Source organism: Excalfactoria chinensis, chromosome 3 (assembly GCF_039878825.1).
Source record: "Excalfactoria chinensis isolate bCotChi1 chromosome 3, bCotChi1.hap2, whole genome shotgun sequence".
NCBI lineage: Eukaryota > Metazoa > Chordata > Aves > Galliformes > Phasianidae > Excalfactoria > Excalfactoria chinensis.
In genome coordinates this window covers 18,011,880-18,035,246 of record NC_092827.1, presented here as the reverse complement: position 1 = coordinate 18,035,246, position 23,367 = coordinate 18,011,880, and the positions used below count along the sequence as shown (strand labels likewise).

The 23,367-nt window shown below is 35.6% G+C and overlaps 1 protein-coding gene across 2 annotated transcripts in view; it reads right to left on the bottom strand.

Moving 5' to 3' along the window:
* Positions 1 to 495: 495 nt before the first annotated feature.
* Positions 496 to 23,367, bottom strand: part of SH3YL1 (SH3 and SYLF domain containing 1) — a 39,870-nt gene continuing 16,998 nt past the window's right edge. For both annotated transcript variants that reach the window (XM_072332350.1, XM_072332351.1), the window contains exons 6-10: positions 22,815 to 22,943; positions 21,727 to 21,871; positions 20,912 to 20,981; positions 20,156 to 20,212; positions 496 to 1,922 (exon numbers count right to left, since the gene is read on the bottom strand). In XM_072332350.1, coding sequence (XP_072188451.1) covers positions 1,723 to 1,922; positions 20,156 to 20,212; positions 20,912 to 20,981; positions 21,727 to 21,871; positions 22,815 to 22,943 — 601 coding nt within the window. In that variant the 3' untranslated portion in view covers positions 496 to 1,722. The remainder of the gene's footprint in view (positions 1,923 to 20,155; positions 20,213 to 20,911; positions 20,982 to 21,726; positions 21,872 to 22,814; positions 22,944 to 23,367) is intronic.

Below are 23,367 nucleotides of genomic sequence, written 5' to 3'. Positions count from 1 at the left end.
AATTCCTTGATTAGACTAATTACTGATTTTTCGCTCCTATATTGCATTAGGAAATACTTCTTTACAGAAAGGGTAGTTAAACACTGGACTAGGCTCCCCAGGGGGGTGGCTGAGTCACCGTCCCTGGATGTGTTTAAGAGTCATTTGGATGTGGTGCTCAGAGATATGATTTAGCGGAGGGTTGTTAGAGTTAAGGTACTATGGTTAGGCTGTGGTTGGACTTGATGATCTTCGAAGTCTTTTCCAACCTGGGTAATTCTATGATTTTATGATTCTATGATTTAGAGGAATAAAAGAATAAAAGAATTTCTGAGTATAAGATATGCTTCTCATTTAATATTCCCTTTCACATTGGATTCAGTAATTAGTCAGTGCTATATTCCAGAGTCTACAGACCATCATGAACACTTAGATTAGACAATCCTTATTTTTCCTGAAGCAAAGTCAGTCCAGGAAACTGAATTTACATAAACACTTAGAAGATTTTATACATAAAATATACACATTAAATCTTTTTATTTGCAAGTTCATAAATTCATTTACAGTTTCATGGGAGCAGACACTTGAGATGAGTTAACAACCTGTAACAATCCTATACAAAGGCCACTGTGCTGGCTGAAAGAACAGCTAGCATTCTGGAAATAATTACTGAAGTACTACAGCACAATTCTGCTACTGGATGCTTCAGCTTCTACTGGATAACTGAAGTGCATTTTTTTCCATGTGGAATATCTAGCTTCAGTGTCTGTATTTAGAATGAAGTTGAAATCTGAGAGCTACAGTGCTACATACATTACTAATACTACATACATTCTACAAAAATATCTTCTTACCAGGAATTTGTTCATAATTTATCCTATGTTACTGCTTCCTTAAAGATAAACAAGATCAAATATCAAATATTAAAAAAGAAAACAAAACAAAAAACCTTAAATGAGAAGAAGCAGGAAGTATTATATAAGTTCATTTGTGAACTAGAAGGGTGTTCTTTGTTGTGTTTTCCATATGCAAAACAAGTTCCTGTAGGAATCAATTGACATGAAGCTGTATCTTTTTCTGGCAGGTACTAATCATGCATTTTATTAAATAAACTTCTAGAAGTGCTTAAATTCTTCAAAGATGAGGGCAATATAGGGGAAATTGTTAGAGAAGGTGAACTGCTTAGCTGGTACTGAGCTGTTTGAAAGAAAGATATTTGTATGTTTAACAATGGCAAACACCAGGGATCAGAGGTAAAGTAGTTACTATGGAAAACTGCAATGCTAGAAGTACTTTTAATATCAAGTAAAGGTAAATTCTATGCCATACCTGCAAAAAAGTATCTGCTTTTTTAGTAAAAGTGAAGAACTCCAACTCAGACAAGTTGATGCAGATTTCAGAATATTTATTACAGAAAGATACATATCTGTTTTTAAAATGTTTGTAACTTTTTCCTTATTTGAAAAATAAAAGTATATAGCATAACAGAATTGAAACTAGACACAAATGGGAATACTTTTTATACAGCAACTTGACTCAAAAGTGAAACTTCACCATAAATTGACCATCACCTAATGTTTACTTAAGAAATAAGCTTAAGGGAAAGCTAAGGCCATTAAATACATTTCAGTGTTATGCTGGAATAGTCTTGATCAAGAACCTCATTTAGCTAAAATCTGAAAAGTTAAAACATATGTTTCAGTGTAGATTTGTTGTTGCTTCAACACTTTCTTCTATATAGGCTTAGTCATTACTTATGGCAACATAATTGGCTGGAAAGATGCCTGTTTGTCCTCCTATTCTTCCTTCCCACCAATCAAACTGTGAACCTGTTTTGGTTGTGACTATGATTTTGTCTCCAGCTTTGAAAGTCAAGTCACCTGGCTGTTGTCCTTCAAATGAATAAAGTGCTGTCACTTCTACTGGATTGCTTGCAGAGTTACCTGAAGTGAAAGAAATCAAATCAAATAAAAATTACTAAATTGCACAGACAGCAAATCCCTTAATAAAATATTCTTCAAAGGCAGTAAAAAACAGTAACAAAGATATCAGAATAATTTATCTAAAATGTATAAGCTGCAAGTGAAAAAAACCCTTGGTTACCCCTATTCTTAGTAAGGGAAAATGGGATTCCAGTCTATCAGCACAACTTAGTTCATGAAAGAGCATTATGCACTAAATAAAGATCAGCAGTTTTCTCTGCATGATTCAAACAAAGAGAAAAGAGACAATGGGAACAAAAGTGGCGCATTGGAAAAAGTTCAAATAATTCCTGACCATGTGCTCAACGTAACAACTTCAGGTTTTTGTTTAGTTTTAGTATGTGTTCCCTGTGACAGTTTCTTGACAAAATGTGCAAACTTAAAGCAGGGACTTCAATTTTTTAATCAATTTTCAGGATACAGAACAGTAAAACTGAAAGTATTCATCGCACATCTCTTCTCCTTCCATACAGTATTTAGGATTTTAGTATATCTAGCACGTTGTAAAAAAACCCACAAAATATGCTAGCAGAAAGAATGGATGTCCTGGAAGTGAGTTGGCTTGCACAGTGGTATTTTAGACCAATTATACACATGGTTTTTATTTTCCTGTAACTCCTTCAGTTCTTGGTGTTGGAATCATGTCATGAAACTTTTGATCTAGTTTGGAAGTCATCCATCATTATCCAGTCTTCATTCATTTGAAAACTTTTAGGCAATTTCTCAACATTTCATACTATTGAACCTGTAGTATAAGTGAACATCTTCAATTTGGTAATATTTATTTGCTTTCTATTCCTTTACTGCATGAACTGTAGGAGACAGTCACATTGGTTTAATATTGAATAACTTTAATCACTGGCCTTATCATATCCCAAAGTGAAAATAAGTACCCAAGGGGTATAATGGAAGACTAGTTAAGAGGAAATGATAAAGACCTCTACACAGCCATGTGGAAATAATTCAGGACATGCTGTTTATATGGACATGGTGGCTGCACAAATGGTCAAACATGCAAAATTAAAGGTATTTATCATTAGCTGTCTCTGCATGTAATGTTTCTTGCCAAAACTCTACTGCAAAAGTAGAAACCCATGCTCCTCTTAGACTACAAATTTCAAGTATAGAGCTGGAAAGGATTACGAGAGACGTACCACTACATTTCTTTTGTGTCAGTCTGTCCTCAGCAATCAATACCCTCACAATCGTTTTTCTGGTTGCTTTTACCAATTCAAAAGAAAGGAAAAATTCCCACTCCAAACACAAACTTTCTCCCTCAAAAAAGTGAGAAAGAAAAGGAGAAGATGAGGATAACAAATGTATGTGCAAAGAGCATAGCTATTTTTTCCATTTTGCTGATATACAAGAGCTGCTTTGAAAGTAATGCCTCCACATGTGTATCCTTCCATACATGCAGAAACCTGAAAGCACCACAACTCTTTATGAGCACTGATTTCCAAGTCCTTGCCCCATTTGCTACCTTATTAAGCTTTATTACTGTCATATCAATATCCTATCTATCTATCTATCTATCTATCTATCTATCTATCTATCTATCTATCTATCTAATCTATCTATCTATCATATCAATATTATAATATTCCCTACCAGCTCATTCTCATTTTTCTCAACAAGATTTTAATCTCTGTGCTTTATTTATGCATGTCAGTACTGTAAACCACATATAATACATACTTACTGTCTTCAGATTGTGGCATCTTGTACCTCATATTTATACGGGGCATTCTAACAAAGGGGTATCTTCAGTGAATGCAGTATTATGAAATCTGCCATGTGTTATAAGGGGGAACTGTTTCATGTTCTTGTCTCCACACTGAAGTTTTACATAATCTCTGGTAAATATTTAGTATACTGTATTACAAAAGAGAGTATTACAATATAGAGAAATTCTATGGATGAGAAAGCATGACTTTTTCAGACTCCACTGATATTGATTTTTAGAGCATACTGCCAAAATCTAAATTGTTTTAAATGAAATTGTTACAGACACACTTGAGGGATACAAATACTGAAATCACATTTGCAGCTCACACAAGATGGTGCTACAGTGCTACACACAGAGTATGATACTGAAATCACTGAGATTTATGAGTACGCATAATGAATTACATTGTGGAAATTCCTTAATTAACAGTATCTGAGTACACACAGCACCCTTCTACGAGCACAGTGGTCAAAATGGAACTACATAAATTTTGGTTGAAGATCTGTTACTGCAGTAGCCAGCACAGATATCTATTGTTGTTTTAATAGGACAGGGACACGGACTATGTTTATACTAATTAGCTAAAGACTGCAAGAGCATTTGACATTGAGGCCAGCTAGCATAGACCAGACACACACATAACAGTAAATGCTAGAGCCACATCCAATCTACAGTCTTCTAGACTAACGTAACTCCTCAATGGCATCCATTAATTCTCTGGGAAAGTGCTAGGTGAGAATAATGTGAAGGAACTTTCAAAGAACATAACCATATTGGTAACTGAGTTATAGTGCTTGTACCAGCACTGTTCAATTTACTACTAGGTACGGATATTAATTTCACATTCTAATTCATATGTTATCACGTCTGAATGTCTGATGCCAAACAATTTGCAGAATTATACTAAAAATGTAAAATGCTGCTTTTGGCCACTGACACAGTCATAAAACTGATGTAACTTTCATGTGTTTGAGGTTAGTGGTGAGCTTGCTAGACATCCAACTTGAAAAGTTAGCTAATTATTAGAACTACAGAGCTAGCAGGATCTATGTGAGTTATGCGTGCACCTGTACAATAGCACCCATAAGTGAATTAACACAAACTATTTATGCTGGTTTTGAATTCACCTAAACCACAGTAAGGGAACTTGCAAAATAAAAGCCCTATGACTCAACTGTCATTCCAGACCAGTCAACTGATCAAGGATACTGATGACTGAGAGAGTACTGACTGAGATCATGTAAAAGGATCTAGGCAGATGCAAACATCTATGCTTTGAAAAACAACTATATCGAGAGTCACAAATATTTGTTACCACTAGTATATAGTGTTCGCAGGGACTGAAAGCCTCAGTTATTGCTTGTGAATTTAGGATGAGAGCTTTAACAGTGAACAGATGCAAATTTTAATGGTCTACCTATTATGGAACATATTGGGCTTTTATTAAAAAGGATTATTATTGAGTTTATAACTAAAGTTCATGAAAAAAATACAAAGTAGGCTGAAGAAACGGGTTAATTTTTTGGTCCTGCAAATGTTTGAGTAAAAAATCAAAACTGGTGCCAGCAGCAATGAAGATTTAAGTGGTTTAGTGGCCATCTTTAGCAAATGACTTAGAGAACAACATCTGCTAAGATATAATTTTAAGTGTATATAGGGTGTGTATACATAGAGTGAACACACCAAACTGCCTGTATGATGCTTGTCCAAACTACCATATTGAAAAGGAAGATTATCAACAGTTCCCAAATGGATATGTTAAAGAGTAAAATGATTAATTAATTTGATTCAACAGCAACAGAAAATCTCCACAAGGACTTTTAAAACAAAGAAGTCACCTTGAGAAGTACAAAAGCAACAAGAAAATTTGAAATAACATGAAGAGAGTTTGGACTGGAAACTGCAGTAGTCAAAATTCAACTCGATTCCAGTAGAAGCCACCTTGTTGGCATCAACTCTGTTCAGGCCAGATTAAGCAGCCTTGTCATTGATGATGTGACTATCCTGCATTCATCCATGGGGTGACAGCATAGGCTGCAACTAGTAAAGGTGTATCACTTTGTGCACACTTGGCTCTGTGATGGGGCTTTCTTGCTGACTTACATATCAGTAGGTAGTAGGGGCCTGCACAAACACACAAGTGGAATACCCACATCTCCAACAGGAGGTGTAGGGAACATGCACTTATATACTTTATGTGCATGCACTCCTGTAAGTGCAATTAAGAATTTGGAGGGTTAGTCATAAAAGAGCATTTAGGACTTTGAGGTGTTCATTAATATATTGCGGTTGTATAATGTTGTAGTTCACTTGCTACAATGCTGCTGTAATGCTAACACTGATCATGTATTACCAGCAATCTGTCATTAATGAATTAATAGACCTCTTTGATTGTGGTTTTGATTTGAGCTATATTAACTGAGCAGTCTTTCTCTGTGACAGTTCTTGCATGTGACTGTGCTCACAATGAAGATTAATGTTCAAACTGAATGGCTCATGGCCATTGCTGAGCTTTAACTAATAACTTTAATTAAAGAACTTGATTTAACTGTTGGCCTAGTAAGGCGGACAAGTATGCACTGCGGTAATAAAGCTAGGCTGAGAGTGTAATTCTAATTAAAACGCTAAGCTCACTAAAAGTCCTGTGAGAAGCCAAGATGGTTATTCTTTCTGCAGAAATAAATCAATTTACCTAGGACTGAAAGGGTGACTGGGCTACTGGTAGAGCTAAGATTAGGTCAGAGTTTAATAAAGTCAGAGCCAATAAAAGTAAGGGTGCACTAGTGGATAAGCAACATCAAGAATGAGATGAGGCGTTGTATTTCTGGTTTTGATGTGCTCATAACACTCAGAACAAGATTTGGATCCTTACATAAATAGAGAGTAGGAGCAGCAAATTAATTTGCTGTTTTTAATCTGAGTTAAATATGTTACAGCATCACAGTCAAAGCTTTAAAGGAGGAATGTGAATTCAGTTACAGGTTAGCAACAGTTATTACATTTTCACATTAATTGTTTATAAGGGCTTAATAGGACTAATTCTTACAGTGATTATTGCTGCCCCTTCTTCATATTTTGAGAATTAAGGCATACTAAGCAATATTTTGGATAGGAATTAGGAACAACAAGCATCAGAGGCACATTTTCTGTTGGATCCAGCAAATTCCTTTAGAACGCAGAGAATACGGTGTGGGAAAAGAAATATCCCATAGTAAATTCTGAGGGCAATACAGTCACTGCTAATGACAGGGATAACTTATAAATTAGAGTTAGGGCACAGGTCAGTAGAAACTAAAGACCTAAAATTTTGACCTAAGGAATGCAGCAACACTGGGCTATAATGAGGTGTGAAGATAGACAGATAAATGACTTAAGTTTGAATTAGCAGGTGAACCACTAAGTTCAGTCTGTAGTGTACACAAGAACAAGATCAAAGCTGGATCTGCCAGGGGTGTTCTTTCACTTCTGTTTGAGCTCAAATACATTCTTAACTTAAAGGAGGATGATACAGGAAAAGTGACAGGGAAGGAAATTAACTTTGAAGTAAGAACTCAATCTAGATGAGAGTAAAGGAATATTGAATTTGCAAAGGTCAGAGAGAAGGATATTGCAACAATTGAATCATAACAGGACAAAAGTCTGGACAAAAGTGGAGACGGAAAGAAAAGGCTGCATCTTTGAAATGGTATTCAGAGAACAACCTATAGGAAGGTGAGAACAGCTCTGTAGCAACCAGTGACAGTTTCAAATTCTATTTTAAAATTTTCAGCTTGAATTTGTAACTAGTTAACAAATAAATGATACAATAAAGCAAAAAGAGATGGATCTGGAAAAGGCTGTTGTGAGATTTTTGCACAAAACAGAATCTAACAATTGAAAATGGATGGAGTAGGTAACTGGTTGGGAAATTGTAAGGAGGATCTCTCAGACACTGGAACTATAGATGTAAAGGCAATTACAGACACAGTCATAGAATAGAATATAAAAAGCATCGACATTACAAAGAAAACATGCGATCATGTCGATGTCTAATAAATGCTTATAAAGGGGTCACTGGGGACTTGTAAGTAGCAGTTATATTTACAGCAGAGAACAGGCGGTACAAAACACTTCTGAAATATCAAGGAATCACTTGGGACATCTTACCCTTCCCAGGTCAAAATCATACCAGGGACCTGCTAACATCAGGATAAGTGATTGGATTTCAGTGCAAAAAGCACACTCCCTAGTATTTTCAATTAGCAGCATAACTGGAGTCAATAGTTTCAGCTGGATGCAGGAGAAACTGCTTTAAAGAGAGTCCAGCATAATACTGAAGAATTCCAAATAGAAACATAAAAGATTAGGTAACAACAGTATAGTCAGCAATGCATCTTATTAGAGATCCAGAGGGATGAGATTAATTTAGCTGCACGCTCCCAGTTTCTGAGGCTCAGGCTATCATTGCCAGACGTTAAATCTCCTTTTGGCCTCTCTTTTTACCCCCAGTAACTCCTCAGAGAGGCTATTTCAGAGCCCTGCTCCCCCAGAGGGTAAGAACTTCCTCGTGTTCAGCTTCAAATAATTCACTACTGGTTACATACTTCTTTTTGCCAACATTAGACTTTGGCTAACAGTTTTCTTTCTTGTTTTTTGCCCTCATGCTTTTTTTAATCCTTTTTTGTTGTTGTTGTGTTTTACAACAATCTCCAAATTGTTACAGTAAAAATAATTTAGCAACCTTCTATCTCTGACTTCTTGCTTTCACTGTACTTACTTTTCTCTGCATCTGTTCCATTTACCTTAATGCTTCAAGACAATGAGTAAATAGAATATTCCACATAAAGTGAATTCCAAATGTAAGTGTCATTTCCCTACCTCCATAGTAAGACGCCTGTAGGTAACTGACTGTTCTACCATTAAGAGCACAGTGATGACAGAACTGAATGAACACAGCAAGATTTTGTGGAGATCATACATTTATTTTTGAATGTGAAAGTAAAAAAAAATAAATAAAAAAATGAGATGAATCAGCACAGAAGACTGTCAGAACTGATCTTCTGATTAAGGGATAGAGTTATGAATGAAGAAATCAGCGAAGCAAAAAGAGGAAAGGCATGGACAGCAGAGAGAACTGAAGGAACTGGAAGCCACAAACAGCTGAGACAAGAATGAGAGAAGCATTAGCAACAAAGAAAGATAGGGAAGGCTGAGTTAAGTCAAGGCTACAGAACAATACAGATAAACAACACAACACAGAGGTAAGGGATCAAATGTTTCTGAAAGAACGATATTACACAGCTAACAACGAAGACTGAGAGAAAAGAAAAGAAAAGAAGAAGGATGTGGCATAGTTTAAATAAACTTCAACATACAGCTATAGATCCTGAATGCCAGTGGTATATTCCACATACCAGAACTCTGAAACTAGAGCCATATAACATAATACAATGTTGAACACAAACAACTTATTAGTTTGATGATCATTAATCCAAAAATGTCACCAGTTCCATAAACTATTTTAACAGTAGTAAGTTTCAAAACAGGAGCTGCTACACAGAATAATGAGACCTGCTCCAGGGTTACAGAAGAGGAAAAAAAAGGAAGATAACCCTAAGGCTGGGGAGATGCAAGATTAACAATAGAACGGAAAACATATCCACAATTAGGGCCTTTTTATCTGCACTCCGACCATAAGAAGAAATACCAGCACACGAATTAAATGGCGAAGCTACTCCAAAGAGAGAAAGACGACAGGCCTAAAACTAACTTGTTGATATTACATTAGAAAATAATTAAAAGCAGAATTAATCAGGAAACCAAAGAACTAATTATGCTGGACCACCAATATGGACAGAGACACAGGAATGCCCACTGTATGATAAAATGCTCTCTCTTTTCTCCAAAGAGTGATGAAGCTGAAACTAGGTATAGTGATAAGGCATTTTTTTCAGGATCAGAAGGAAAATCTCAGCCTTTGGTTATACATGATTATAACAGAATGGCTTATGTTGGAAGGGACCTTAAATATCTTCTAGTTCCAGCCCCTCTGTGTTTTGGTTACCACCCACCAGATCAGGCTGCCCAGAGCCCCATACAACCTGACCTTGGACACCCACAGGGATGGGGGATCCACAGCTTTACTGGGAAATCTGTTTCAGTGCCTCACCACTCCTTTTGTAAAGAATTTCCTCCATCTAATCTAAATCTCTCCTCTTTTAGTTTAAAACCATTCCCTATCACTAACTATCTACATATGTAAAATGTTGGTCTCCTTCCTGCTTATAAGCTCCCTTTAACTACTGGAAGCCTACCAAGATGTGTTCCCAGAGACTCCTCCAGGCTGAAGAAGCTCAGCTCCCTCAGCCTTTCTTTGTAGGAGAAATATTCCAACCCTCTGATCATTTTTGTGGCTCTCCTCTGCACCCAATCCAACAGTTATACAACGGTTTTGTGCTGGGTGCTCTAGGCCTGGATGCAATCTGTCTTTTGATGTAGCCCAGAGTACAGCCAGCCTTTCAGGCTCCAAGCAAACACTACTGGCTTACATCAAGCTTTTCATATACCTTTAGTCTTGGTTTTAATTAAAACATCACCTCTGAAAACAAAGTTATGCCCTGTAGTGATTTTGGTGAAAAGTGCCAGGGCAAGTCTAAGAAGCATTGAAAGGGATCGGAACATGTGTGTAAGAATGAAATAAGGCTTAATATTGGGTTTTGAAGGAATGAGTAAGTATTCCTACATGCCAGTTTCCTGCAAGCTGTCTAGTCATCTAATTTCATGTAGCACATGCTCTACATCACCACTGAATTTTGGAATTGCTATTAAGTTAGAGCCTCAAAATGACAACGAATACAAGCTTTGAATTCAAGTTATAAAGAGTCATATTCTAATGTATTAGAAGAAAGAAATAATTAAATACAGACTTTGATGACACTCAAAAAGACAGTCTTAGATACCATTTGATTGCCTAAAATACATGCATGCATACTCCTACGTGTCCCCCTAGAAACAAAACAATGGAAACAACTTGTTTATTCCAGGAAAAATAATAAAAAAAAAAATGCACAGAATACGTCTGAAAACAGAAGATACTCTAGGATGCAAAGAAGCAAAGCTACAGAAGTATATAATTGTATGTTTATTACTGTGCATACAAAAGTCTGTTGTTACAGCGGATTTTTTCACTCAAGAGTTTACAAAACAATCAGAATTATGAAAACTGCAACAGAAAACAGTATTCTTGTATGGAAACAGAAAATGGATAGTTTAGAGTTGACATGTCTACCAGTTTGAGTATTACCTCATACTTAAAAAAATTATCTTTCATAATTCCTTTTTTAAAGGAGTGAAATAAAGGAGAAGGATTGGCTCATTTGGTTGCTAGAATGTAAACAAAGAGAAATAAAATATTGCCATGGTGAGGTTACAGAATACTGAAGCACCACTGCCTCATAATATTTACTTTATAATCACAGGCAATAATAAAAACATGACAGATACAGTATATTATTTCACATGACTTTTGGAAAAGTGTCATCTTGAATTAAGAAATTTTTAAGTATAGTTGACTGGATGTGCATGCTTCATAACTTTTTATGGATGTAGAAGTTTGGTGCAGCTAATAGTCCATCCTTTGATAATACATCTCTAAGGCTTTGCAATTCATAACAACTACTGTTTAAGTAATGTCACCATAACCTATAAGTGATGTTTGGTTTATGTTCATAGCTAGGTAGCACAAAAGCTAAGTTAGCTTCCTAAGTTATCTAGCTTAGAATATCACGGTTAGAAGAAAGGAAGCACTTTGTTGAGTTTCTTTGCTAAGATTTACTATATCAGATAATGATAATTCTCTGGATTTAATACAAAGCACAGTGAATGACAGGTGATAGGTTGAATGCAGAAGCATCCTTGAAATGTGAGAATTCCTCTATGCTTAAAGACAAAATGGAAGCGAAGTATAAAATACTGAAAGGGGAGATATAACAAAGTGCAATACAAGTTGCTGCACAGAGTTAAAGAGGACCTTTGAGGCTCTTTTGTCCCGACTTTGAGCCATGACAACTAGATGTCACAGCTTTCTTCTTGCGAGACAAAATGAAGTATCAAATGGAGGGGCAGCAAAAGAAAGCAAAGCAGAAGCATTGAATCACAGAATCATAGAATGGTCTGGGTTGAAAAGGACCTCAAAAATCCTCTAGTTTCAACTCCCCTGCTATGTGCAGGGTCACCAATCACCAAACCAGGCTGCCCAGAGCCACATCCAGCCTGGCCTTGAATGCCTCCAGAGATGGGGCATCCATAACTTCTTTGGGCAACATGTCCCAGTGTGTCACTGCCATCTGTGTGAAAAACATACTGTAGAATGTTGCACACTGGGATGCTCTGAAGAAATTCACTTTTCAGATTCTGTCTGGTAACAAAGCATTCCATGTGTTAATGTCCACTTACAAAAGTGTCTCTGCGAAACACTCATTCACAAAGCAAAACTGTAGCACAACTGTATCTTAAATGCAACAGATCAAGAAAACAATTATTTCAGTTATTGAAACATACCAGTACACATTAGTTCCTTTTTCAACTTATTGCAATTTTCTGCATTTAGACCACCTCTCTAAGACTTTAACATGAGAAGAAAAGCTGAGCTTCTAGAGCAGAACAAACACAGAAAAAATTGTTTCTTGACAAATTATAATCGAGCATTTGTTCCAGGCATAGATAGGAGCTAAATGCTGGAAGTCAGGAGTATCACAAATGAAATTTCAAGTGTCCAATCTACATTAAAGTTCTTTTTTTTGTTTTGGATTTTTGTTTGTTTGTTTGTTTTAATTTTCTTAAATGTAGAGTAAGCACAAAAACCCTCAGCACACACAAAACAAGAACCTCGTATCTTGAGATCTCACTGAACAGATGCTTGAGAAGGCCTAAATATGCACAGTAGAACTGACATTTTATATCTACAGGTACTAAGCTGCTATAATCAGATATAAGCATAAGTCTTCCCATACAGATACTTGAAGTATGTCATATGCCATCACTGATCCAATTAATTTCCAACAATGCTCATCTGATGAAAGGTCAGGAGACATGATATTCAGCAAATCACTCTCAGAACAAATATTCTCTTGTCTTAGCTGTTGTTTTACCTCAAACTGTGACCTCCTTTACGTAAACAAAAATAGTTACCTTTCTCTATGCTTTAATAAAAAAAACGTAAGATTCTCATAGTATTTTAATTCAATGATGAAATTTGAAAACCTTTCATGTCCACAGAAGCATTTATTTGTGCCATCAGTTACACAAATACTTTCTGAAGAGGGAAGGCAGGCGTTTCTCTGCCTCGTTCTAGTACTTGTAGACAAAGAAATGACTCCGATCTAGAAGACACAACATCTGTTTTATTATAGCAGCTGTAGATTTAAGGCAATTTCAAGAAGATCAAGATAGCTTAGATAATAGCAAGGAGAATTTCTCTAGTATCCCTCATGACTAAAAGTACTCTCCAGTCCTGCAAAGGATGGCAAAACTAAACCTGAAGCCCTCATCCACTTTCACAAAACTTGTCTGAGCAAACCTTATTTTCTGAATTACTTACAGAGCCAGACATTACCTATATGACCATGTAGGTACTTTGAACAGGTTTTTGCTTTCCAGTGCTCCTTCCGGTTACAAAGCCGTCTAGTTGATTTTGGGAATAATTTAAGTATGATCTCCATCAGCACAACAACAACAAAAAAATGATGACTGGAAAAAATCATCCAGGTTCAATATTATGTGTTAAAGAGAGCACAAGGCAAAGCTAGATAGACATAACCTATAAGGTACGCTATACTCAGTTTTGCTCCAGAGACTCAAGAGATAGAAAATTCAGCAAGAGATGAAAATCTGTATGCATGGAATTGATGTATCATATCCCAACAAACCCCCCAAACACCAAAAAAAAAGCACTTAAACACTTTGATCTCTTCTACATCAGCTGGGAACAGACTATCTCAAAGCAGCAGCTTCTGTAATAGCACCAGTTTGCACCACATGTAACAAATAAAATCAATGGTTTCATTGGTAGTTGAAGAAAACCTGACTATATTTAAAGTTTAAGTTACTATGCAAATTAAGCTCATTCAATATAAAACACAGTTCACTGTTTTTGAGTTTCTGGCCTGCTAGGGAACATGCTGGCTCATCATCTTCCTCTGCTGATGGAATGTTTCTATCTTTGTTTCAGCACACTCAGCTTTTGCATGAAAGAAGTGCCTTTTTTGTCAAGCATCTGTGGATATATTTGATATTTAGGATATAAAAAAAATAAATCAAAAAAAGAGTCAATTCCATAACAGTATTTTTGCTGATTACTTCTCAGATTTTTTTTTTTTGCCTTTTCAAAAAACATTCAAATTTTCATTCAAACTAAAATGGTAAAATAAATGATATCAATGTCAAGGGCTTTTACTATGTTCAAGATTATATTAATGCAAATGACACCTTTGCTGAAATCGTACAGCAAAAGATCACAGAATCGTAGTGGTTGGAAGGGACCTCTAGACAACAGCAAGTTCAACTCCTTGCTAAAGCAGGTTCCCTACAGTGGGTCATACAGGAAAAGTGTGCAGATGGGTCATGAATATCTCCAAAGAGACTCCACTCAGCCTGTTCTGGTGTCCAATCAATGTGACTGCAAAGATCCTCTTTGTATTAGTCTGGAATTTCCTGAGTTTCAGTTTCTGTTAGTTACCTCTTGTTCTGTTGTTGTTTGCCACTGAAAAGAGTCTGTTCCCATTGACTTTACTCCTGCACTTTAGATATTTATAAACAGTTATGTGATGAGATGCAATGCTAGGTATAACCATCATATTCTGAAAAGCACAGTGAAGAGAACTGATGAATGCTTTATTCAGGTCAGTTTGACTGTTTAGGAATGATATGCACATCTTTTATTTTGTTGACAATATTTTCCACATTTCTGCTACACACGCTGAGTGTTAACATCTCAAATAATACAGTGTCTTTTCATTTTGCTTATGAAATCTACACTGTTAGATTCAAATATTCTGCCACTGAGTTGTTAACACATTAACATTAGCACTGGTTCACACCTGATATAAAGATTATCTTCAACTTCACTCTGGAAAACAACTCACAGCTTGAAAACAAATAAAACCAACAGCAAGACCAGTTTCATTCTATGTAGTTTCTACACAGATTCTATGGTGGTTATCTCTGAAACACTGACTTCTTTGTTAATCTGACATAGAGACTTTTTTTTAGTAGTAGTAGTTTTTCAAGACTGTAGCTATCAATTCATAGAGGTACTTAAAAATCCTGCTTGGCTTCCATTAGAATTAATAAAGCAGAAGCTCCCATACTCTCTGAGGGTTTTTACACATAAATAGAAAGAATAGTACTTTAAATTTGTTTATCCTACTACTACAGCAGACCAAAATTAAGCATATATATCACAAGCATGCTCAAACATCAGCTTGCTTGTTTCAGTAGGGCTTCAGACAAAAGGCTTCAAACTATACTATTCAGTATCGTTAAGTTCATACGAACAACTTCGCATTTTAACTGCATCAAATGCTACCTAATGCAACCCTATTGCTGCTGGCTGCTTAAAAAAAAGAAAAGGAAAATAAAAAAATAATTAAAAAAAAAAGCAAAAAAGCATAAGCTACACTGAGACTTTCCTGTAATTTTTGCTCTAATTTTTATTTCTATTCATTAAATAAGTGCCATGAAAAAAATACTGCTCCCCATTCGGGTCATATTTAGCATTATAGTTCTCCACCAACGCATGCACACACATCAGGAAGACACCAATTTCATCCCAGCACTTAAGACCTCAATCTCTTGTGCCCTGCTGTATTTTGAGTTAGTTGATTATACACAGTGAGTTATTTACTTCAGTATAACCAGAAAATTCCTGTGCACTATGTTTTCCTCTCAGCTTGCCACAACGTAAGCCATAAGCAGCTCGATTATCTGACTTATTACATTCACAATAGTATGATCCTAGAAAAGTGATTCAGAGATAAAAATAGTCTAAAAAATAATTTCCTGGGATTTCCTGGTTTTTGGTTAGTATTAAGAAAGAGCTCATAATAGCAAGGAAGTTAATACCGTGGAGACCACCAGATGGATGTTTTATTATTCCAGTAACTAAATATAAACATGTCACAAGCCTTGCCATGAGGAAAACAGAAAAATAGACCAAGTTTAGCTAAAAGTCTTAAGAGTAAAAAAGAAAAAAAAGGTTACCACAGATAATTTCCAGAGGGTTGGGCCTTCATGACATTGTCTACTGACCTAGTAAACATGAACTTATGACAGATATTACATATTACGCTATGCAAAAAAATTTCTGAAACACATATCTGTTAGTCTGAGCTCTTCCAGCAGTACAAGAAAATACCAAATTCAGATATTACACACAGAAAAATGAACTGGAGACAAGAGAGATATTTGAATTTTATTATCATCAAAACTGGAGATACTACTTTCACTTTGAGGTATTTAGTATTACAATAAAATCATCCAAGCCAAAGGATTTGGTCACACATTTGTCTTGTGTTGCAGCTGTCAGGTTTTTTCTTTGTTTGTTTTTAAATCTGTGGATTTCTAAATGTGGAACTTTGTAACTGATATAAATAGTTACATGACAGATTTCTAGTTGTATTTGAGCTGGTACTAGTTTTGTTAAATCAAACAGAAGACTATCACATAAAAAAAAGCCATTGCTTCAATACACATTCAGCAAAGTAAGCCTGTTTTGAAGTTGCAATCACGGTGACAGTGATGCTCTCTTTCAGAAGCTCTAAATTGTTTCTCTACACTGTACAGAACTCAGCAATACACATAAATAGAGGTACTAATGTAGACACATCTAGAATGTTGTCGCAGTTCCACTGTTTTATCTCCTTCCTGCATTTTAACAACATCATCCTACAGAGCAGGATGCACACAGAATGGCAAGATTTTAAGTGAGATAAAAACGGAACTGTAGAGCATGCATCCAAGTACAGCAGGTAAAACAGGAGATCACAAGAAAAAAATTGATATTGTGCACAGAGAGCTGCAGAACAGATTTTGCGAAGCTTTGTATCTCAGAGGCATTCTGTTAACTCTGAACTCATTTGGCTTAATTAACATACGTGTAACTGGCCACAGAAAAGGCCACAATAAGCAAACAAAACAAATATATTTGTAAATTCCTTGACGTTTGCAATTTCCGTGGCAAAATATGCTTAATGGAGCATAAAAGTCTTTCTTAGAATTCTCACTTGACTGGTATGAGAGAAATGTTAAAGAGCAACAACAAAAGTACCATCAACCAAACCAAACAAACAAAACCACCAATGAACCAAATCCCAAACACTCAGGATATATGAGCACAAGTTTTCATGATTTTTTTTTAAGCAAATCATATGACTACTTGAAAGTTGTAAACTGTATAATTGCTTTTTCCTAATTATGGTAAAATAATTATTCTGTTACAAATGGATGCACTTCTGTTAGTAGAAAAAAATATATATATTCTTAAAGCATAGCAACAACAAACCCACTGTTAATAAACATTCCTGAAATGGAACACATTACTGAGCACAGGCAGAACAAAATGCTAAGCAAGTATGCACTCTGAAGGTCAGAGAATTCACACCTCCGAACTGTTTCATACTACTTATGATGACTACAAAAGAGCAGTGAAGGAACAGTGTTTAGGTTTTTGCTGTTGTCTTAAGGAAAATGAATTAATACTCTCATCTCCAAGTCCTATCTCAATAGTTTCCTGATCGTTTCAACATCTTGGCCAATTTAAGTGATTTTCTTCCATACATGTGAACCAGTCTTTGTTTCAGATTAGCCGAGATGAAAAAAAGTGACAAAAATACTGACTTCTGATCCTGAACAAATTGCCTGTTATTTATTTAGATCTTGCCAAAATTTCCTGCTTCTACCAGTTCAGTTGGAAAATGGCTGCAATGTTTTAGAATTGTATAGTATTCAGCAACCTGTTTGGATGACAGCCAGATAAAGTAAGAAACCATTCATTTACAGTTTTGATTGCCTGCTGTTCTGTGGCATAAAGCCAAATAGAAATAATAAGCAAACAATGCACTATAAAAAGAATCTAACATCTAGAATTAGATATCATTCAAGTGTGATGAGCTAACAACCTTAAGTTTCATAAAAAATAAAAAATAAAGTCATTATAAAATAATTTGTGTCCTGATTCTACAACACACAAGTAGTCCCCTGAAGAGCCATTGAGTCATTTAGATTACAGATATGGTACAGAACTCTACGGAAATCTTCTACCCAGATAACCTGAGCTACATCATGCTTATAAAACGTGGAAGGACCAGTCAGCCCGTTTATTATTTGTACGTAACATACATGGTACAAGCAGTAACATTAAGTTACAAGTTCCTTATGCTACAAGGGTAGGAGTAATGAACTTCCATAGACATGACCAAATCTAATTCAGTCAAACAGTTTAAAAGAAAAACAACAAACCCAAACCACCTCAAGCAATAAAAACAAAATAAAAGCCACATCTCTATTCCTCAACTCCACTGAATCACAATCTCAGCAATTCCAGAATTGCAAGAGGTTTCTGCAAATTAATATTCCTCTTTAAATAAAATGTGTGATATTTCCAAGTGCACAGAAAATTTTAAAGAGTTTCTGAATCTCATTTTCCAACTAAATGCATTAACTTAAGTGTTATTAAGTTACATGAAAACACTCTACTTGCATCTCAGTCAAGTATCACGCTATCAGTTTAGAAAAAACATGTTTTTCATCTCACATTCTTCTTGCGTTTGAAATAAGCAATGTAATACAACCTTTTTAGATAATTCAGAACCACATAAAATATAATTAAAAATGTCTGATCTGCAAGTCTAGCTCCTCTTATATTTAATGAGATGGATGAATGTATCAGCCTTTCTTCCACTTTCCTAACTGTTGAAAAGACAAAATTTCTGACCAGCACACCCTTCATAGCCACCCTCTTCCCTAACCCCAAAAAGGAAAAATGAGAAGGCACCTCCCTTACTATATCACGACACAGAGAAGTCTGTTGCTCATTATCAAAACCTAACCCTGAACTAGCTATTATGCCTACAATGAAGCTTCCCAAAGATTAGTTCTATGCACTCTTCCATTTTGTTGGCCAGAAGACCACTTTTTTCTTTTCTTCTGGATGACAGTAACTGAGGATTCTTTTTCTGGGAAAAACAATATTTTTTTTCTCTGGGAAAAGTTTTACAGTTTTTTGTTCTCAGAAGGACTTTAAGGATTTGCAGAAATAAATCAATGGCTCAGCCTAAGTTCCTCTCTGTCAGTCCCATCAACACATACATACTCCAATAGCACGTATGGAGAATAGATAGGAGGGAAGATTATGAAGACAATAACACATAATTGACCTCATTTTTAGTGAAAGATCTGTACTTACATGAATTGAGAGATTAAAAATACAATCAAGATTTTGGCCTTCAGACAAGAAAGGATAAGCACTGTGTTAAGTGACAACACTCTGCCTGAGTTAGAATCTTCTGTGATCAATTGTTTCACTTTATTTTCTATTGGTGTATGAAATATGTGAAAACATGTACATACCCATACACACACACACACACACACACACTTGTAATACAAAATGTTACAGCCTTGCTTTTTATCCCAGCACAAAACCAAAAACATTTAATTATTAACAGGACAATATATTCTATCAAGCAACCTGTCTCATGGACTTTCAAATAGTTAACAGCCTTTTCTCTGTGCAAGATAGGATTTTTGATGGGAGAGACCACTATGGCATTTACATGAACATAACCAGTTCAATCATAACATTTTTCCTAATGAATCACAAGTTTCCAGTTGATGGGCCCCAAAAGAGTTACACCGCAAATACTACAGAGTAAGATTCTCTGTCAGAGCTCAGACTGCTCCTGCTTTAAAGTTAAGAGAGCTAAAACACAACAATGAACAAGTAATATCTCTGCATTATACGAAAGAGCTATCTCACAAAAACCTCAAGGACTATAACTGCAAGAGAAATTACGCATATGCAAGCATAATCATACATGACCTGTGGAAGTGCTTCTTAATTAAAACAGGAGTTATATTACCTTCAATAAGAGTTTGGGCACAAACTTGTTATATCAGCTTTCTTTATCACTTTAGTTAGGTGGCAGTGTAAAATAGCTTCGCTATTTTCAATGTAGTATTTCTCAAGGTCACTGAATAAAGCAAAATAACTCTTTCTGCAGCACTTATTTTTGTTGGAATATAAAGCCACGGAATAAGATACACATTAATGAAATATTCTCAGTAGACCGTATGCAACGAAATATCATTTTAACTCATGGATAATAAAGAAATGGGCAAACGTTGATAGATGTCTTCCAAAGTACTTTCAGGACATTTCAGATTTCATATTGCCAATATACACTATAAATAAAATGTGTAGCTCAGTACTTACTCAGAGAGGCATAATCACTTGGAAGTTCAGGATAAAGCTTGTTTGAGTTCTTTTTAGCTGAAAGGTAAATTTAAGCAGCAAGTTATATGATACATCAACATACGCTGCTATACTTCATACACGCGTTCTCTAAGACATGTTCAATAGTTCACAAATTACTGCTGTTATCTAAGGAGTGATACAGGACAAAGAAATAAGGACTTTGTCTTAAATCCTGTCTTACATCCACCGGAATAAATCAAGCTAGCAACAAAACTGCATACTGACTTGTGTTCAATGTGAATATATTGGTAGACAAACTGTTAATAGAGTCAAAACTTTCCCCATTCAACTGTAAGAACTGCTTACTTAAAGATGTGACAACATAAAAGAGAACTAATATTTTAGAAGCCAGAAGTTTCCAGAATCAGGACTAGTGGTTTCTGTTAGAACCAGGACTTTTTACTTAAGAAACATCACTGAGCCAAGGACCTTCTATACATCTAATAAAAAAGCATGCTTTCTTTGAACAACTATTTGTTTTTATAACTAAACAAACACTACTTCTATTGGAAATATGTCACAGAAAATATTTTTTTAATATAACACAAGGAAACAAAAACCCCTTTACTCTTCATTGCTCATGGCACTCAGAACGAATACAAAAAGCATTATTATATAGACAGTTACTAATACAATAACTGCATAACGTTAATTAGTCTGAACTTTCTACTTCTATAAAGAGGTAAATCAATCATTATCAAAATGTTCTCTAACCTGGTGGTGTTGGCCTAACGGAAGGTTTATGTGGTTCGGGTCTTGCTGGTCTACCAGGTGGGTCATTTACCTAAGATGTACACATTTTTAAAACAAGTTTCATCAAACTGGAAACAGAATTTAACTTCATAGTCTAAAAGTGTGCCAAGTTACACTGAAAATTATCATCTCCTCTGAAATTGTATTAATACAACAAGAATGCTAAAGAACTAGTGACATATACATGACTACAGAGAAATTCACTGTGGGTTTTAAAAAGATGAAACTAAGTGATTACATATAAATATAACAGCTGAATAAAAATCTCCCATAGTTCTCAATATTATTTTAATTGTGACTGAATGGAAGACAAAAAGTAAAAAAAAAAATATTCACATCAAACCTAATATGCTCATTATTTACTTGATTACGAATAGCTTGAAGAAACTTCAACATCATCTCCAGATATGATTATGTGTTGTTCATAAAGGCATCTGTATGTTGTTTTTCTAGATGATGCAAAGCCAAACCAGCAACATTCTTGTTCAGAAAAGCTCACCAGTGGAACACAGAAAAGTTAAACACAGGAAGGCATTCCTGCCCATATCTGGGTAGTTGGAACAAAATGATCTTTAGAGCCCCTTTCTACCCAAACCATTCTATGGTTCTGTGATGATTCTGTGAGCTATCAGCTAAGTGCTACGTTTATAAGCATCCAACAGAGATCTTGTGAATGCGACAACACCAAGATTACCATTACCCTTGACTGTAAACAGTTTACAAAGAGGAAAAAGTCTATGAGAAAGAGTTGCACAAAACCTTCCTTGTCCCCTTACAGCTTTTCCTGGATTATTTCTTTGCTCTTCATTTTCATATACTTCAGTGAAGGATGCTAGAGTTTCATAAAGATCTTCTGCTTGAGCAGGAAAAGGGACATCACCCAACAAGATGGCACTAGCACGTATATCTTGCCCATAAAACCTGATATCAAAGAAAAGATGTCAGGCATTTGATCACCATTATATTTCAGTGCCTAGATAAGTCCAGCTTGTGAAAGTATTTCCTCTCCAGAGTTTTCCTACTGACCAGTTATTTTTAAAGTGCCATAACCAGTGATAAATTTTGAATGGTGAATAACTGCAACCAACTTGGATGCTGACCACCACTTTATTTCAAAATGTTTCTAGCAAGTTATATTTTGTTACTTGTCACATAGCATGCATCAGCCAGACTATTTGAAAGCCTATCATGCAATGGAATAAAGAAATACACATTACTTCAACAAAATGTTTTAATAGATTCCTTAATGACGCAATGGAATGGCAATTTTATGACAGGAGATAGCAAGAAGTAACTGATGTGCTGTCAGTAAAAATCATAGTAGTCCTGTTCCTATAAGCAGAATTAAAGTTTTTATAAAAATAGAATATACAATGCAATAGAAATCTCACAATTACTGTATTTTAATTCTTGGAATTATTTGGTTGACATTTTAGGATCTGTAGCATAGTAAAAGCATTTCAAATATTTCCACCTACTCAGATACACCTTAAGTACTTTAAATTTAATAAGCTGCACATCAAAAGTAGCACTTCAAAAACTGTTCTCTCTAATTCAGTGATACCTAAAACATACTTTTTTGTTGTTTACTTGGTTTGTTTCAAGTGATCTTAAAGGATATTTCTTATTATACAGTAAATATCTCTATAACTATGTTCTAGAACACTGAGTCTTTTAACACTTAGCTTCTAAATATGTACTTTGACAATACCTGTCATCTAAATTGAAGAAAGACTTGCCATTGAAGAAACCCTGAATTCAGCATGGAACGTTCTCCACAAGTTCTTTTTTTACCATTGAAATTATCCCATTTTATCACATCATTAATCCTTTATTGAATCCTCCAGATTCAGGGAGAACTTACTTGCGATTGGTTTCTTTCCTTTCGATTAAACAGGTTCCTTCCAGAGATACGCCTGCAAACAGTCCTCGAGATTTGCAATACGTATACACAGCAGCTGAGCTTCTCAGTGCAACATCCCCTTCTAAATTTCTGGAAAGAAAAAAATAAATACTTCATAGTCTTCAACATGGCTTCACAACATAACAACTGTTAGAATGTGTGGATAGTGACAGGACAAGGGGAAATGGTTTCAAAGACAAAGGAAGTTTAGGTTAGGTATTAGGAGGAAGTTTTTCACTCATTGGGTGTTGACACACTGGAACAGGTTGCCTAAGGAGGTTATGAATGCCCCATCCTTGGAGGCATTCAAGGCAGGGCTGGATGTGGCTCTGGGCAGCCTGGTCTGGTGGCTGGTGACCCTGCACATAGCAGGGGGTTGAAACTAGATGCGGTCCTTTTCGACCCAGGTCATTCTATGATTCTATGAACAGTGAAGGCCTTTAAGTATCAAATTTTTTTTCTGTTCATAAATACTCTATTGAATGTGCTTAACTAAGTCAAACTTAAAATTCAC